Here is a 17,266-nt window from a genome sequence, read left to right as displayed (position 1 = left end):
CCCCCCCGTCCCCCCCTCTCTACCTCCTCCAACCATAACTTAAATAAGTTACCTCCCCTGTTGTAAACAGCTGAAGTATTTTAAAAGAATTAGCTCTCGGCGTGTCACATAATGTGTATGTCGGACTTCGTATATATAGCTGAACACGGTCAGCCCGGATCATATTGCTGTATAAACTTTGATTGTTTCACTGACCTGCTGTTATGGTATAATCGTGTACGTTAACAATTATATTACTGTACTTATCCACATTTGTATTCAATTCAATTCAATTCAATTCCGAAGTTTATTCAAAACTTTCAGTTGTTTCAATAAAGAAATGTTTCTCAACCTGAACAAATCTTTGGTACGTCCATACCTTGAAATTAATGTTACTACGTGGTCAACCATATACTGAAAAAAGACCAAATCTCCATAGAAAATGGTCAAAGAAGGGGAACCAAACTAGTTCCATTTCTAAAAGATCTCTCGTACCCTGAACGTATTCGTCGAATATATACTTGAATATAGAAGACTAAGAGCTGATATGGTAGAAATATATCAGCTGATAAACACCATAGATACATTTGTATAACTAACCAACAAATCATCCCTGCCTTTGACAACCTTAAGACGAGGGGAATCTCGAAAAAACTGAAAAAATCGGTATAAGACATGCTTTTAAAAATAGAATTGTAAATATTTGGAAGCAACTCCCTAAAATTGTGGTAGATTTCCCAACATTAAATGTTTTTAAATCTAGACTCAATAAGCATGGGTTCAAACATACAATCAAGTTTTTATCAAATAATTGTACCTATCTTCAATTATTTGAAGATAGGTACAATTAATTGAGTAAATGTTAATTTGGCGTTCCATAGAGTTAGATATAATTCTGTGAATAAATGCATATGTCTTATAGTCATAACTTACAGTTAACAATATGTTAGATTATACTAAAAACGTATTATTATTAATTTTGCTTAATTGGAGGGGTGCGTTATTTTCGAGTTTCTCTGCACTTTTTGAGGAAGATGGTGACCCTGAAAAGAGCCGTTTAGGCTTAGTCTATGACAGATCAACGCAAAGAAAGTTTGTTGAATTATTATTTAATATAAGAAAAGTCTGAAGACGCTTAAAGATCTGTAACTCAGAGTTACATATCTTCTGATGTCGCTAACTTTATTATGTATTTTTAGAGATTTTGTCTGGCGACGCTTGTTGTCGGTTGAAGACGGTTGTTATCGGTTGAAGACGCTTTAGTAGGACCGGTAAACACCACTTCCGGGATTTCCGGGATTATTACTCGATTATTCAAGTAGCCACAGCAATGGAGAATGGTTATTTTGGGTCGAGAGATAATATGTGCCATAATCTTAACGTAGTATCGGCAATAATAACAGTTTTATTAACACTTACAGAATGTTCTGGACAAGGTGAGTCTTTTTTTCTTTTTTTATATTATTCAGGTTCTCACAACCTTTTTAGCAGACAACATCTTGATCATGGTTACACTAGGCGGTAGGCCTATGCTGCTGTCGGTCTATTGTCTTGTTCAGTTGACGATTCTTGAAGTTTTTCATAGCGTTAAAACTGTATATGTGTCGACATAAATATCTGTTTTATATACAGTATGATTGTGTACCATAGGCAGGTACTCAAATCAATTAAATAGTGTATTTTCATCATTTGATGAAAACTGAAAATGAAAGTGAAACTGCATGACGAATCACGAGAACGTTCATTGTTACGACTGTGCGTTGAGTGGAATTCCTACTGGAAAAACCATAATTCTCAAAACATGACTCAGTTTCAAGTAATATTCGAAGGATTTGATTTTTTAAATTTGCTACCAAACTTTCTTTTTATAGAACCTTTTTTTTTAATTTTTAAGACTCAAAATCAACTTTCTTAATTTACATCAGTTCATTATTTAAACATCTGATTATCTATGTTATGGAACATAAATATGCTCTAAACTAAGGTGATTAATATCCAAGTTTATTGAGGTCCTTTGTTTAAATCCTGGAGTCTTGACAGACCATTGGTAGTAATTAAATTTCCCTTTCTCGACATATTACCCACTACTGATAGTAGCCTGTCACCCCCATTACTTTACAATGGCTATACAGGTCTGTTGTCCTTTTCAAAAGTTTCATTTTTTAATTTGTAATTTAGTTACTGTAAATAATTTTTCAAGAAAAAAACCAGGTATAAAAGTACTTCAAATGATCCGTATTTGTAAAATGCAATAACATACTTGCCATCTTTTTGAAATTTCAGTGGGTGAGATTCTGCATGCTCAAAATTAGAAATTGAATAAAATGTGTCTATACACCCCCTAGAGACAAAATGACATATTTCGAGTTATTCTTTCAAATTAAATCATTAGATCTTAAAATATAGGAATAGTTTAGCAAATTCACTGGTTGAAAATGCTAAATTAAAGGGTCCAAAGTCGAGAGTATCCCTCCTAAATAGGGAGGGTTGGCAAGTATGCAATAGTTTAATATATTTTATGCACTGAATTTGGGAGACTTTGAAGGTATATGCTTTAATAAAAGATATGATTCCCATAGCTATGATTTTGAGGACAAGTCTGGTTAATGTTGCAAATATTATATAAGGAGGCAGGACCCAAATCTAATCAGTACCCAAATCAAGTCACTCTTTGTAAAAATGCTTTTGAATTAATTGATGTTTGAACAGTTATTACAATATTTTACCCTTACAATCCATAGTTATGAATCATTTTCAGTCTAAACAATTATAATTCATCCACTGAATTTTCAATGAACAAAGAAAGTGGTGGTTTGGTGATCTATTTTGGGTACTGTCACCTTATGCATTGAATCATATTCTTATGTGTTCATGTATGATAATTGATAGATTATATTTTGTTGCAATTCAGCAATACATTTACTGAATAAAATCAAAAGTTAATACAAATATGTTTTTTTCAGATATACATGTAGTGCAATATAATATCATTTTTTGGTGCAATTGCAATTTTTTTTCTTAATGTTCACCTCATGGAATTGCCTTAGACCCTTGGAAAATAAAATTTCTCATTGTCAAATAAAAACTATCAATTTAAATTGTTTAAACTCAAATGGAAGATCCTGTATCATTCTGCAGTAATATTAGTGTTACTATGGTCATATAGTATGGATTTCCCAATTTTCTCCATTTGCGGTACAGAATTTTTCAATTCAAATGGAAACTGTTTGAGTGCATTAAATGTTAAAATCAGTGAAAATCATGCATGATTTAAGTGAGCTTTTATTATCTGTTATGTTCATCTTCTTGTCCGGCACTGATGTTATTTATCCATGTTATTTGGCCAGTAGGTACCTGGGACAGCTTGCTATCAATTACCTCAAATAATGACCTTGACCCACTTTCAAGGGCACAGGGTTCAACTATGTAAACACTTTTAACAACTTCTTCTGAATAAACAGGAGGCCCAGAGTACTGGGCCCACTTGTATAAAACATCTCAATTAGATAGAGCTTATCAATTAAAATACGAAAGTAAAACAGTTTTCCAAACACAATGGTCTGTATAATATATATATATAATAAAAAGGGATTAAATGTCCATGTGAAGGAAGTAAATATAGAAAAAATAAGATTAACAACCGACTAAAAAACTAGCTGCTTTCACCCTTCACAGGGCTCTTCAGGTTTTGAAGAGCCCTGTGAAGGGTGAAAGCAGCTAGTTTTTTAGTCGGTCATTAATCTTATTTTTTCTATATATATATATATATATAGGATTAAAAATATTTTCTTTTCTCTTTTACTTTTCAGTTACAGAAACTGTGGATGTACAGTGGACAACATCAATCCGACTCAACGAGTTCCGTGGCTACCAAACAGTCAGTCTAACATCCTTCCAGGTGCCGCCGGCCACCATTGAGACCATCTGGGACATCCAGTGCTCCTCCATGCCGGGGCCCTGTCCAGTTCACACAGCACAAGTGTAAGTCTATAGCTACACATGTGCCTTTACATCATTACTAGAGTTCTACTCTCAAGATGTAAGGATGTAATCTTCCCTCTTTCACTTTTTTAATTCCCTTGGAAAAGTTCTAGATTTGATCTGTAACACCAGATCAGCTTATTTTTCAAGGGGGAGGGATGGGGTGCAAGGTGTTTTCTGTCTTTTTGATCTATTTTGTCTATTTGATCCAGTGCCTTAATTCTGGTTTCAGGAAAGCTTGAGTTTCAAAATGATTGAATTGAGAATATTTTTTTTTCTGAATTGTTAAAATCAAATACACCTAAGCTCAAGATCCCTGCAAAGAAGATTTAGAAAAATATCCAAGATAAAGAGGAATCCATTTAAAAATAGATCATGCTTTGGTTTTGCCCCACTTTATACAGTTATGGCACTTTGTTTATTTTAAATACTGAAGTTTGTCCACAGCATAACTTCTAAACCGTTAAAGATATCTTAATTAAACTTGAAGTATACCTGCATCAACCACAGAAGGTGTGCAGTGCACTGGAATTAGGTCTTGTGCCCCACTATATATAGAGTTATGGCCCTTTGTTTACTTTTAATACCAAAGTTTGTCCACAGCATAACTTCTAAACCGTTAAAGATATCTTAATTAAACCTGAAGTATACCTGCATCAACTACAGAAGGTGTGCAGTGCACTGGAATATACAGAGTTATGTCCCTTTGTTTATTTTTAATACTGAAGTTTGCCCGGAGCATAAGTTCCATGTTATTTCACCTACATTGACCAAGCTTACAACATTTATGTATCTTAGGAAGGCAGAATCTCTCGCATTGAAATCGGGTCTTGTGCCCCACTATATATAGAGTTATGGCCCTTTGTTTACTTTTAATACCAAAGTTTGTCCACAGCATAACTTCCATGTTATTTCATAATAATATAATAAAATAAGGCATTTTTTTAGCTATGGGAAAAAGCCTGAATTTGGCAATAAAACTGAGCAAAAAAAATCATCACTGAATGATAAAAAGAAAAGTAGATGTAAAGCTGATATTATTATACATGTATCAGGTTTCATTTACAGTTTTGTATATCAATGCTCTATACACATGACAGATGCCAATGAGTAATGACATTACCACAGCAAACATATCATATATATATATGCATGTTATACATTCCTGGATCTGGTTCAGGCAGGTTTACACAAATTGAAATACTGTTATACAGTGCGTCTGCTGAACTGCTGTTAGAGTGTCTGTGATTGCTAATTGTCATGGATAGACTGTACCAGTCACGTGACTTAAAAATAAATAAAAAAAAGTATACTGAATGTTCCCTGTAATACTGTGTATTTTATGTACATTAACAAGGAAATAAGTATGTAAACCAGGCCATAGGCTAAACTCTAGTAATGATCATGATGTTTAATGGTTTGTCATTTTCCTTATCAGTGATGATACTGATCTCTAAATCTGTGATTGGCGATCTATTGTCACAGGCAATCTCTTGTAGCAGGTGATCTTTTAAAATTGTTACAGGTGATATTTTGTAGCAGGTGATCTCTTCTTACAAGTGGTATTTTGAAGGAGGTGATCTTTTATTATGGGTGGTATTTTGAAGGAGGTGATCTTTTATTACGGGTGGTATTTTGTAGCAGGTCTTATTACAAGTGGTCTATTGTAGTAGGTGGTCTATCATCACAGGTTTTCTGTATAAGCTGATGGTAATTATTACACGTTGTCTCTCATAATGGAGGATCTCTTTTTACATGTGGATTTTAGCTCACCTGGCCAGAAGGGTCAAGTAAGCTTATGATATGGTGTGATGTCCGTCGTCCGTCAACTTTTACATTGAAGTCTTCTTTTTAAGAACTGGAGGACCTAGGGCCATGATATTTTAAAACATTATAAAACAGGGAGGCCCAGATTACTGATACCAGTACCTGGCCAGTAGGTACCTTAGACAGAGTGATATTAAGTTTCCTCAAATTAATTACCTTGACCTAACTTCGAGATCATAGGAGTAAAAAGTGTTCAACACCTTTAAACATTTTCTTCTGAATAACCAGGAGGCCCAGAGTAATGATACTTAGTCAGTAGGTACCTGGGACAGAGTGCTATGAACTGTCATCAAATAAATGACATTGACCTACTTTCGAGGTCACATGGTTCAAAATTGTAAAAACCTTTAAACAACTTCTTTTGAATAATTAAGAGGCCTAGAGCCATGTTATTTGGCCAGTAGGTACCTAGGACAGATTGCTATTAATTACCTCAAATAATGACCTTGACCCACTTTCAAGGGCACAGGATTCAACTATGTAAAAACTTTTAACAACTTCTGAATAAACAGGAGGCCCAGAGTACTGATACTTGGCCAGTAGGTACATGGGACAGAGTGCTATAAAGGGTCTTCAAATTAATGACCTATTTTTAAGGTCACCTGGGTCAAACATGTAAAAAAAACCTTTAAGGACTTTCCACCCTTGTATACCTTTGAAAGTATGGCCAATACATATTCAGCATATAACTGCTACCATCCATTATGGGAAGAATGACTATAACATAAGTTACACCCATTTCTGCACCCCTACCCCCAGAATCTGTAAATGCATTCTGTATAACAATATACATAACAAAGTGGCTACCATTTTTTCCACTCACTGAATTACAAGGAAATATGACTACAAAATATTGATATGTTACCCATGGCACAGATAGAACAATTTATTTGATCAATTTCTGTATTTGTGTTGAAAGGACTATAAACAATAAAGAGTGAATTGGAAAAACAATACTTTTTGCTGTTATTTGACCTTTGACCTTGACTTGACCTTTAAAATGTAGGTCAAACTGTTAACTGTATATATGTACCAACATTTTAAGTGATGCATACATGATCTATATATGAAGATGATGAGAAATGATATAGCTCTTTCTGTACCCCTTCCCCCTTTTTTTCGAAAATGTCTTTTTTTTGCCGAGGTAGATTGTATATGACCAGACACAAAAAAACCCAGTGGATTTCTCAGAGGGGTGGGGTGGCCAGCTAAAACATGCTCTAGAAGGTTTATACTGATGAAAAAATGAGGTCACCTTTAGACAGCAGGGGGGTGCTCACTTAACCCCTCTGGCCCCTGGGGTATAGTGACATAACCATTATGTGAAACTTACATTGAATTATGCTGGTTAATTGCGAAAGGGTTGAGCCTCCTTAAACAACTTCTTCAGAATAACTAGGAGGCCCGGAGTAATACTACTTGTCACTTCTTGATACAGTCTAGCTCCACTGATTTTTTACACTCAGAACAACGCTTTAGCTTATTTCATCTTGATAACTGGTTTCTTTATGAAAATCCTGTAAGGTAAACTTTTCTATTCAGAAATGATCAAAAATTTATCAAAGTTATAATTGTACTGGGAAAATAAGTTTTGAATGCATAGTTTCAGTATTTCGGTAGTCCTTAACTAGGACACAAGTTAACAGTCAATTGTGATATGATCATGCTAAGCTGGATAGAAGCTCTTTTGATACTTAATATGTTACCAGGTCTTCAGTAAATTAATGTATTGATATAGATACACCCCTTGTAGCTTGCATTTAGGAAATTCTTGACTAAAGATGACTTGAAGCAAATACAGGGGTCCACTGTATCTTGTAGGTCAGTGAGTGATCAATCTTGTTTCACAGAAACTATAACCTTATCCACAGAAGAAGGGCTCATCGGAATCAATATTTTCTAGCAGCAAAATTAAATGGGTCACGCTAGACTTCCATTTAGGAATGAGGATTGTGTATTGATTATGGTCTATGTATATCCTCCATGTGTTTTTATTGTTCTCGAGGGCCATTACGATGAGACATCATGATTCAACATGCCACACATTGAAAGTGTAACACATAAGTCCCGTTACACGGAGTATAGCTAGCATTATGATATAAGTCAGGTGGCCATTGAACCAGCCGCGCAAAATCATTTCCGCCTTTTAATGTCTGCTTGAGTTGGTTACAAACTACAACCAGTACTATATATATATACAGGTGATGAACCCTTGCTTTGCAATAACAGCATATTCAGAATAAAGCACATCCCATTGTTTTGAGATATGGGTAAGATTGAGGGTTATACACATGTTTTGCAACAGCCCTGTTAATGATTGATTAATGTTGATATCTTTATATAGACAAGACCTGGTAGAAGTTGGAACAGTGCCTGATTCTGGGTTTTTTCTTACACAAATGACCCCTAAATTTTGCATAACTCATCATGGAATTTCATTATTGTATTATTATTTTTTAAACTATTTGAAATTACTGTGTTTGTTTCATATGAAGAATTAACTCATTCAGCCCTGAAATTTTATAATGAACTATTCCAACCATCGAATTGAACAAGTTCAAATGTGTCGTCAGGGGTGAATGAGTTAAAAGTACATACACAATTTTATAAGCAAAATACTTTGAAGGATTCCTCCGTATATTATAGAACGATCGTCGTAAATTGATTTTGATGTGTGATAGGTATACAATTATATAGGTAATAAAAATATGATGCCAGGAATAATTTGAACCAGCCAAATTAGCAGTTGAAGCGGTCAAAACGGCCGGCAGTCGGTTCTTAATTAAACCCCTGAATATACGGAGGAAGATCCGCCATTTTGGCTTGTTGAGTGCTGAAACTAATTTTTTTGAAGAGTTCCAACAAGGGAGAGTACAGAATGAAAAGTATCGCAGGTATCATGATACAAACCTGTCTCATCGTTGCATTGTATCACGGCCCTTGTGATCCAATACATTGATACATCGTTGCATTGTATCACGGCCCTTGTGATCCAATACATTGATGCATTGTTGCATTGTATCACGGCCCTTGTGATCCAATACATTGATGCATCGGTGCATTGAATCACGGCCCTTGTGATCCAATACATTGATGCATCGGTGAATCTTTACACCCCTAATTATATATGACAATGGAACTCAAAATGGCAAATGCTTTGTAGGGAAAATAAGTAGGGTTTCATGATCATTTTACCTCCATACGGGGATATATAACCACCTTAAATGTCTTTTGACCCTGTTAATGTTAGATGCTTGCTATATAAAGGGGTCAGGATTTGCAATTTATGCCTGATTTTACCCACAACTTTTATGTCTTGTAAAAACACTGATAAGGTTTTGGAATATGTAACCAGAGACTAAATTGTCTCTTCGACTAACCATAGGTACCTATTGTGAATGAGAAAAAGTACTTATGTGCACATAATTAATTAACAAGTAATTTATACATTAGTATTTTTCTTTGCATTTGCAATAGGTATCTATGGTTGAACTTAGTTCTTTTGTAAATGTTGATAATGCCTCTCCCTACTGAAAGAGTTCAAATGAAAAAATGTCAGATATACCATTTACCTGGTGGTAGATATGTAAGATATACCATTTACCGGATGGTAGATATGTAAGATATACCATTTACCGGGTGGTAGATATGTGAGATATACCATTTACCGGGTGGTAGATATGTAAGATATACCATTTACCTGGTGGTAGATATGTAAGATATACCATTTACCGGGTGGTAGATATGTGAGATATACCATTTACCGGGTGGTAGATAAGACTTGATTAATTAATCATTGATTCATTTGAAATTGCATCAGATTTCATGCATTGATTATGCTCAAATACTGTAATTATTACTTAATGCCAATAGAAATTTTACAAGGGAGATAGTTTCAACCCATAATACCAATATACCTGGTAATCTGTAAGGTATAATATTGCCTTAAATCAACATGTTGATGAGATATCTTTTCCTTACAGATACTTCCAGCATGGTAGCTATCCACTTGTAAGTCCATACAATGCTTCTTACCCAGCCGACTTCTATTTGCATCGGTCTGACCTTCATTTTGTTGAGGTCAGAACCAACAATCTCTCTCACCCACATCATGTGATCAGTCCCAAACCGGGGAGGTGGTTTGTCACAGCCTTCCTACCAAAGACAGAGGAAAAAATCACACAAAAGGTGAGACACTATAGTTACAAGCTTTAATCTGGTTCATGGAAATGTTTATACTCAATAAAAGTTGAAGATGATGAAATCTAAAAGAACACAGAAAGTTTCTTATTGTTATTGTATAGCTTATATATAAACACCTTGGTTGGAAAAGCATTGCAATGACATCCTTTCTACCCAAAGACAGAGGAAAAATTACACAAAAGGTGAGACAGTAAAGTTACAAGCTTGAATCTGGTTCATGATAATGCTTATCATAGCTGTCAACCTCCCTCATTATTTACCAATCTCCCTCCAAACTCCTTCATTCAAGGCCAAACTCACACAAACACAAAATCTACATTCTGTGGCCAAATGATCTCCTAGTAACTGCAGGGTGTGTGTAATGATCATAACAGGTGTGTCTGAATCAAATGAATGCTTTTTAGAGTTATTTTGATACATAAAAAGGGAAAGAGAAATTGAGCAAACAGTTTCAGTCGAATTCACACACTTTCTTCCTCATTGGAAATGTGGAATGAGGGAGATCTCCGTCATTGGTAATGTGGAATGAGGGAGATCTCCCTCATTGGTAATGTGGAATGAGGGAGATCTCCCTCATTGGAGGTTTCAGGGGTTGACACTTGAGACGTTTATACTCAAGAAAAGTCACCATGAAGATGATGAAACCGAAAGGGACAGAAACTGTTTCTTATTGTTTTTGTAGGTGAAAAAGCATTGCAATATGCAATTTGAACTACATACAATACATCAAGTTTGGTGAATCACATGAAACTTTGAAGATTTTTTTATTTTACAGAAAGTTTATTTATTGTTGCAGGGATTAAACGGAAAAACGTGTGGATATGGTATGGGCATTCGTTTTATTAACCGTGTTCTGGGCAACATTGAGGACGTGTCAATGACTAAACACTCCAAAATATCTTTACGGGCACCGAGCTTGATGACCATAGTAAGGTGAGTCAGACGGAAGGGGCTGCATAAAACTGGTTTTAGTTACGGAACCTGGAACAGGTTGTGGCCAAATTTTACATTAAATGTGTATTGCAGTGAGGATAACAAAAATGCTTTGTACAGTTGTAACCAAGAATAAATATTACAGTGAGATTAGAAAAGTGTGAACAAAACTAAAAGATATAACTAAGAGAATGAAGAAAGTGCTTAAGTGTGGTTAAATCCAAGATTACCCATGTTGCTGAGTCTGAAGAAAGGTACTTTAAGTGCACTTATATACCAAAGATTTAGCTTGTAAGTTAGTTATTTGATGAATAAATAGATATTAATGCATACTACCAAAATATTTTAATTCATTACAAAAAGGTGTAAAGAAAGCTTCTTTGTGACTATTACAGACAGTATATATGTGTCCTTAGGAAAGCTTCTCTGTGACTATTACAGACAGTGTATATGTGTCCTTAGGAAAGCTTCTCTGTGACTATTACAGACAGTGTATATGTGTCCTTAGGAAAGCTTCTCTGTGACTATTACAGACAGTGTATATGTGTCCTTAGGAAAGCTTCTCTGTGACTATTACAGACAGTGTATATGTGTCCTTAGGAAAGCTTCTCTGTGACTATTACAGACAGTGTATATGTGTCCTTAGGAAAGCTTCTCTGTGACTATTACAGACAGTGTATATGTGTCCTTAGGAAAGCTTCTCTGTGACTATTACAGACAGTGTATATGTGTCCTTAGGAAAGCTTCTCTGTGACTATTACAGACAGTGTATATGTGTCCTTAGGAAAGCTTCTCTGTGACTATTACAGACAGTGTATATGTGTCCTTAGGAAAGCTTCTCTGTGACTATTACAGACAGTGTATATGTGTCCTTAGGAAAGCTTCTCTGTGACTATTACAGACAGTGTATATGTGTCCTTAGGAAAGCTTCTCTGTGACTATTACAGACAGTGTATATGTGTCCTTAGGAAAGCTTCTCTGTGACTATTACAGACAGTGTATATGTGTCCTTAGGAAAGCTTCTCTGTGACTATTACAGACAGTGTATATGTGTCCTTAGGAAAGCTTCTCTGTGACTATTACAGACAGTGTATATGTGTCCTTAGGAAAGCTTCTCTGTGACTATTACAGACAGTGTATATGTGTCCTTAGGAAAGCTTCTCTGTGACTATTACAGACAGTGTATATGTGTCCTTAGGAAAGCTTCTCTGTGACTATTACAGACAGTGTATATGTGTCCTTAGGAAAGCTTCTCTGTGACTATTACAGACAGTGTATATGTGTCCTTAGGAAAGCTTCTCTGTGACTATTACAGACAGTGTATATGTGTCCTTAGGAAAGCTTCTCTGTGACTATTACAGACAGTGTATATGTGTCCTTAGGAAAGCTTCTCTGTGACTATTACAGACAGTGTATATGTGTCCTTAGGAAAGCTTCTCTGTGACTATTACAGACAGTGTATATGTGTCCTTAGGAAAGCTTCTCTGTGACTATTACAGACAGTGTATATGTGTCCTTAGGAAAGCTTCTCTGTGACTATTACAGACAGTGTATATGTGTCCTTAGGAAAGCTTCTCTGTGACTATTACAGACAGTGTATATGTGTCCTTAGGAAAGCTTCTCTGTGACTATTACAGACAGTGTATATGTGTCCTTAGGAAAGCTTCTCTGTGACTATTACAGACAGTGTATATGTGTCCTTAGGAAAGCTTCTCTGTGACTATTACAGACAGTGTATATGTGTCCTTAGGAAAGCTTCTCTGTGACTATTACAGACAGTGTATATGTGTCCTTAGGAAAGCTTCTCTGTGACTATTACAGACAGTGTATATGTGTCCTTAGGAAAGCTTCTCTGTGACTATTACAGACAGTGTATATGTGTCCTTAGGAAAGCTTCTCTGTGACTATTACAGACAGTGTATATGTGTCCTTAGGAAAGCTTCTCTGTGACTATTACAGACAGTGTATATGTGTCCTTAGGAAAGCTTCTCTGTGACTATTACAGACAGTGTATATGTGTCCTTAGGAAAGCTTCTCTGTGACTATTACAGACAGTGTATATGTGTCCTTAGGAAAGCTTCTCTGTGACTATTACAGACAGTGTATATGTGTCCTTAGGAAAGCTTCTCTGTGACTATTACAGACAGTGTATATGTGTCCTTAGGAAAGCTTCTCTGTGACTATTACAGACAGTGTATATGTGTCCTTAGGAAAGCTTCTCTGTGACTATTACAGACAGTGTATATGTGTCCTTAGGAAAGCTTCTCTGTGACTATTACAGACAGTGTATATGTGTCCTTAGGAAAGCTTCTCTGTGACTATTACAGACAGTGTATATGTGTCCTTAGGAAAGCTTCTCTGTGACTATTACAGACAGTGTATATGTGTCCTTAGGAAAGCTTCTCTGTGACTATTACAGACAGTGTATATGTGTCCTTAGGAAAGCTTCTCTGTGACTATTACAGACAGTGTATATGTGTCCTTAGGAAAGCTTCTCTGTGACTATTACAGACAGTGTATATGTGTCCTTAGGAAAGCTTCTCTGTGACTATTACAGACAGTGTATATGTGTCCTTAGGAAAGCTTCTCTGTGACTATTACAGACAGTGTATATGTGTCCTTAGGAAAGCTTCTCTGTGACTATTACAGACAGTGTATATGTGTCCTTAGGAAAGCTTCTCTGTGACTATTACAGACAGTGTATATGTGTCCTTAGGAAAGCTTCTCTGTGACTATTACAGACAGTGTATATGTGTCCTTAGGAAAGCTTCTCTGTGACTATTACAGACAGTGTATATGTGTCCTTAGGAAAGCTTCTCTGTGACTATTACAGACAGTGTATATGTGTCCTTAGGAAAGCTTCTCTGTGACTATTACAGACAGTGTATATGTGTCCTTAGGAAAGCTTCTCTGTGACTATTACAGACAGTGTATATGTGTCCTTAGGAAAGCTTCTCTGTGACTATTACAGACAGTGTATATGTGTCCTTAGGAAAGCTTCTCTGTGACTATTACAGACAGTGTATATGTGTCCTTAGGAAAGCTTCTCTGTGACTATTACAGACAGTGTATATGTGTCCTTAGGAAAGCTTCTCTGTGACTATTACAGACAGTGTATATGTGTCCTTAGGAAAGCTTCTCTGTGACTATTACAGACAGTGTATATGTGTCCTTAGGAAAGCTTCTCCCTGACTATTACAGACAGTGTATATGTGTCCTCAAGAAAGCTTCTTTGTGACTATTACGGACAGTGTGTCCGTAATAGTCACAAAGACTTCAAAATTATTGGGAGTAGTGCCATTACATGATTTGAATATATAATGTACCACGAAGAAATTCGAGTATACAAGGCTTAATTAACACAAAATCATTGTCTTAATCATACAAAAACAACAAAGCAACTTATCTGTATGCAGGTTGCAAGCATTATGAGCAAGAGACATGTTTTTGTGGATAAAAGTCTTCCAAAATCAATGTTTCAGAATGGCAATATGAACGAACTGACCTTGACAGAAAGATTTGATATGAAAAAAAAATATTAATTTGAAAAACGATTTTACCTCTCTGTTACAACTCATAAATGTATTTTTAAGTGTTTTCATAATTTGCTACTTCAGTACAGACTATAGATATAATGGATTTGGTACAAGCAACATGTTTCGTTTTACATTGAAATCTGCAAAATACACAACCGTTTAAAAAATGAAAGCATGGTGTTCTTTCAGCAACAGAACGATGTTTTGTTTTAAGTTAAGCCATCTAGATATCTTGATATTTTGGTATGTTTACATCATATTCCATAATCATGTGTTATAATATTGCTTATGTCAGAGACAAAAACTGACATACACTTTTTTTGAGATGGAGACAAAATTAGGGAGGCCCTGGGCTTAACGCCAGGCACCCACCCTGTTCCCAGGACATTTATCAAAGGGGGGAGGGGGCTTATTTGCGAGAGGGGGCTTATTGCCGGTAAAATACGGTAGACACATTATATTTCCCGTGTTTTTTCTGTCTCGCCCTGTCCCGATTCAGAGTCATTGCTCTAGCTACAAACCTGAACAGATCTTGCTCAAACTTTTCATAGAATATTTTTTCTGAATTATTTAACTGTTGCTGTTTTTGGGGTTAGTTCAAAATAAAAATGATTGTAATTGTCTCCATCTTGGAAACATATTTTTGACTTAGACTCAAGATCTATGTTGCCAATTTTTCTGAAACTTTGTAGGGATGGGTAATGCATGGTTGCGGTTAAGTGACATAATTTATTCAGAAATCCATGATATACAACTATAATGATCTTGAAAATCTAATCACTACTTGAAAAAAACCCATTTGCTGGTCAAGAGGTGAAAGGTCACACTGGACCATACAGTGAAAGGTTTGGATAGGATAGCTATAGGATAACCACTCTACAGATTTAGATTGCATTTACTCTGTATATATATATATCGTGTGGTAAAATCGAGTCTACAAGAATTAAACCATTAGGAATTGTAAAAAGATATTGATAGATATGGACAAAACAAATAATACACTAGCTCAAAATTTACATCAAAGAGCAGAATATATGAGAAATAAGATTACCATAGAAATAAAAAAAAATCACAAAATCACTAGGATGGGATCAACTTCATCGGGTGTATAGGTCAGGGGCAGACATAGAAACGTGTGCTGTGTATAAATATCACATACTTAAGGTAGATAGTCCCACTGTAATTTCTGTCGTAGACTTTAAAGAGTTATGTTACTGTTCAATTTTCCTCTCTGACCATAATCTTTATAATCTTGAACTGTTGGGATTATGGAGACCTTTTTTGCAAAAAAATGTATTTAAAATAATTGCATTTCTTTTGCTACTATTGCAATATTAAATGGGCAAGAAACTCAAAACATATCACTCTTGGAGATGCAACACAAAGTGCTGGGACTCTCTGCCTTAAAACTAAATTGTTGTAACACAACTTTGTTCAGTTTAACTGATGTTTATAATGATGTATTGTGATATGCTAATTAACATACATAATAGAATGTTGCAGCATTGAAACGATATTTATATGAGGATTTAATTAATATTATGAAAAAATGAATAGTATTTTTGCATGCTAATAATTCCATGATGATAAAACAAAGGGGTAGGGGGGAGTAAGATAGCATCATATCCATATGTCCTTCAGTCCATCAGTCCATCCCAATCTCTGGCCTGTACCATTACTTCTGAAGGGGGGATGCAGGTTAAATTAGCATCATATCTATCTGTCCATCAGTCCATCCCCTACTCTGGTCGTTACCATTACTTCTGAAGGGGGGATGCAGGTTATCATCATATCTATCTGTCCATCAGTCCATCCCCTACTCTGGACTGTACCATTACTTCTGAAGGGGGGATGCAGGTTATCATCATATCTATCTGTCCATCAGTCCATCCCCTACTCTGGTCTTTACCATTACTTCTGAAGGGGGGATGCAGGTTATCATCATATCTATCTGTCCATCAGTCCATCCCCTACTCTGGCTTGTACCATTACTTCTGAAGGGGGGATGCAGGTTATCATCATATCTATCTGTTCATCAGTCCATCCCAAACTCTGGTCTGTACCATTACTTCTGAAGGGGGGATGCAGGTTATCATCATATTTATCTGTCCATTAGTCCATCCAAAACTCTGGTCTGTATCATTACTTCTGAAGGGGGGATGCAGGATAGCATCATAACCATCTGTACCCATCACAGACATTTAACGAGACTTATGAAAGCCCACCATGATTAACGAGCTTGTTCATACCCATATCTGAATTGGTTGCTAAGATGACATGATATTAACAAAGTTGGGCAACAGTTTTGAATTTATTAATTTTCATCTCTCTCGAGAAATCATCTTTAGAGCTTGTTTACCATTAGAATTTCTTTTAACTCATTCACCCCTGAAAGATCATAATGAACTATTCCAACCTTTGAATTGGAAGAGTTCAAATGTGTCTTCAGGGGTGAATGGGTTAATGACTGTATTATTGACCTAAAATATTTGTACAATATCAATATTTGTGAAAATGTCATGCTACCAGGTTTTTGGTTGATAACATGTTGATACATATGGTGTGTTTTTTATGTTGTCTTATGTAACTTGTCAATAAAAACATATAAATTTTGTTGAACCAAATAATACAGACCATTTTGAAAGTATTTCTATAAATATGCTATGATTGTTCATTTCAAGTTGATTTATATGATATTCAGAATTTTTAAAATTTCTGTGCTCAAGTTTAATTTTTCCATGTAAAAGCAGTCAATATCGATATCAGATCCTTGCTAATGAGTTTCCATACCTGTACAGGTTGAACTA

General features: G+C 35.6%; 1 protein-coding gene across 3 annotated transcripts in view; it reads left to right on the top strand.

The window, feature by feature from the left end:
• Positions 1-1,273: 1,273 nt before the first annotated feature.
• Positions 1,274-17,266, top strand: part of LOC110443586 (transmembrane protein 8A-like) — a 36,831-nt gene continuing 20,838 nt past the window's right edge. For all 3 annotated transcript variants that reach the window (XR_002462132.1, XM_021487879.1, XM_021487880.1), the window contains exons 1-4: positions 1,274-1,415; positions 3,789-3,960; positions 9,771-9,975; positions 10,787-10,923. Coding sequence is in view for 2 of the 3 variants with exons in the window: in XM_021487879.1 (XP_021343554.1) it covers positions 1,310-1,415; positions 3,789-3,960; positions 9,771-9,975; positions 10,787-10,923 (620 nt within the window). In the remaining variant the exon portion in view is untranslated. The remainder of the gene's footprint in view (positions 1,416-3,788; positions 3,961-9,770; positions 9,976-10,786; positions 10,924-17,266) is intronic.

Source organism: Mizuhopecten yessoensis, unplaced genomic scaffold, assembly GCF_002113885.1.
Source record: "Mizuhopecten yessoensis strain PY_sf001 unplaced genomic scaffold, ASM211388v2 scaffold716353, whole genome shotgun sequence".
Lineage (NCBI taxonomy): Eukaryota > Metazoa > Mollusca > Bivalvia > Pectinida > Pectinidae > Mizuhopecten > Mizuhopecten yessoensis.
Note: the sequence above shows the minus strand (reverse complement) of the source record. Positions and strands in the feature narration are given on the sequence as shown.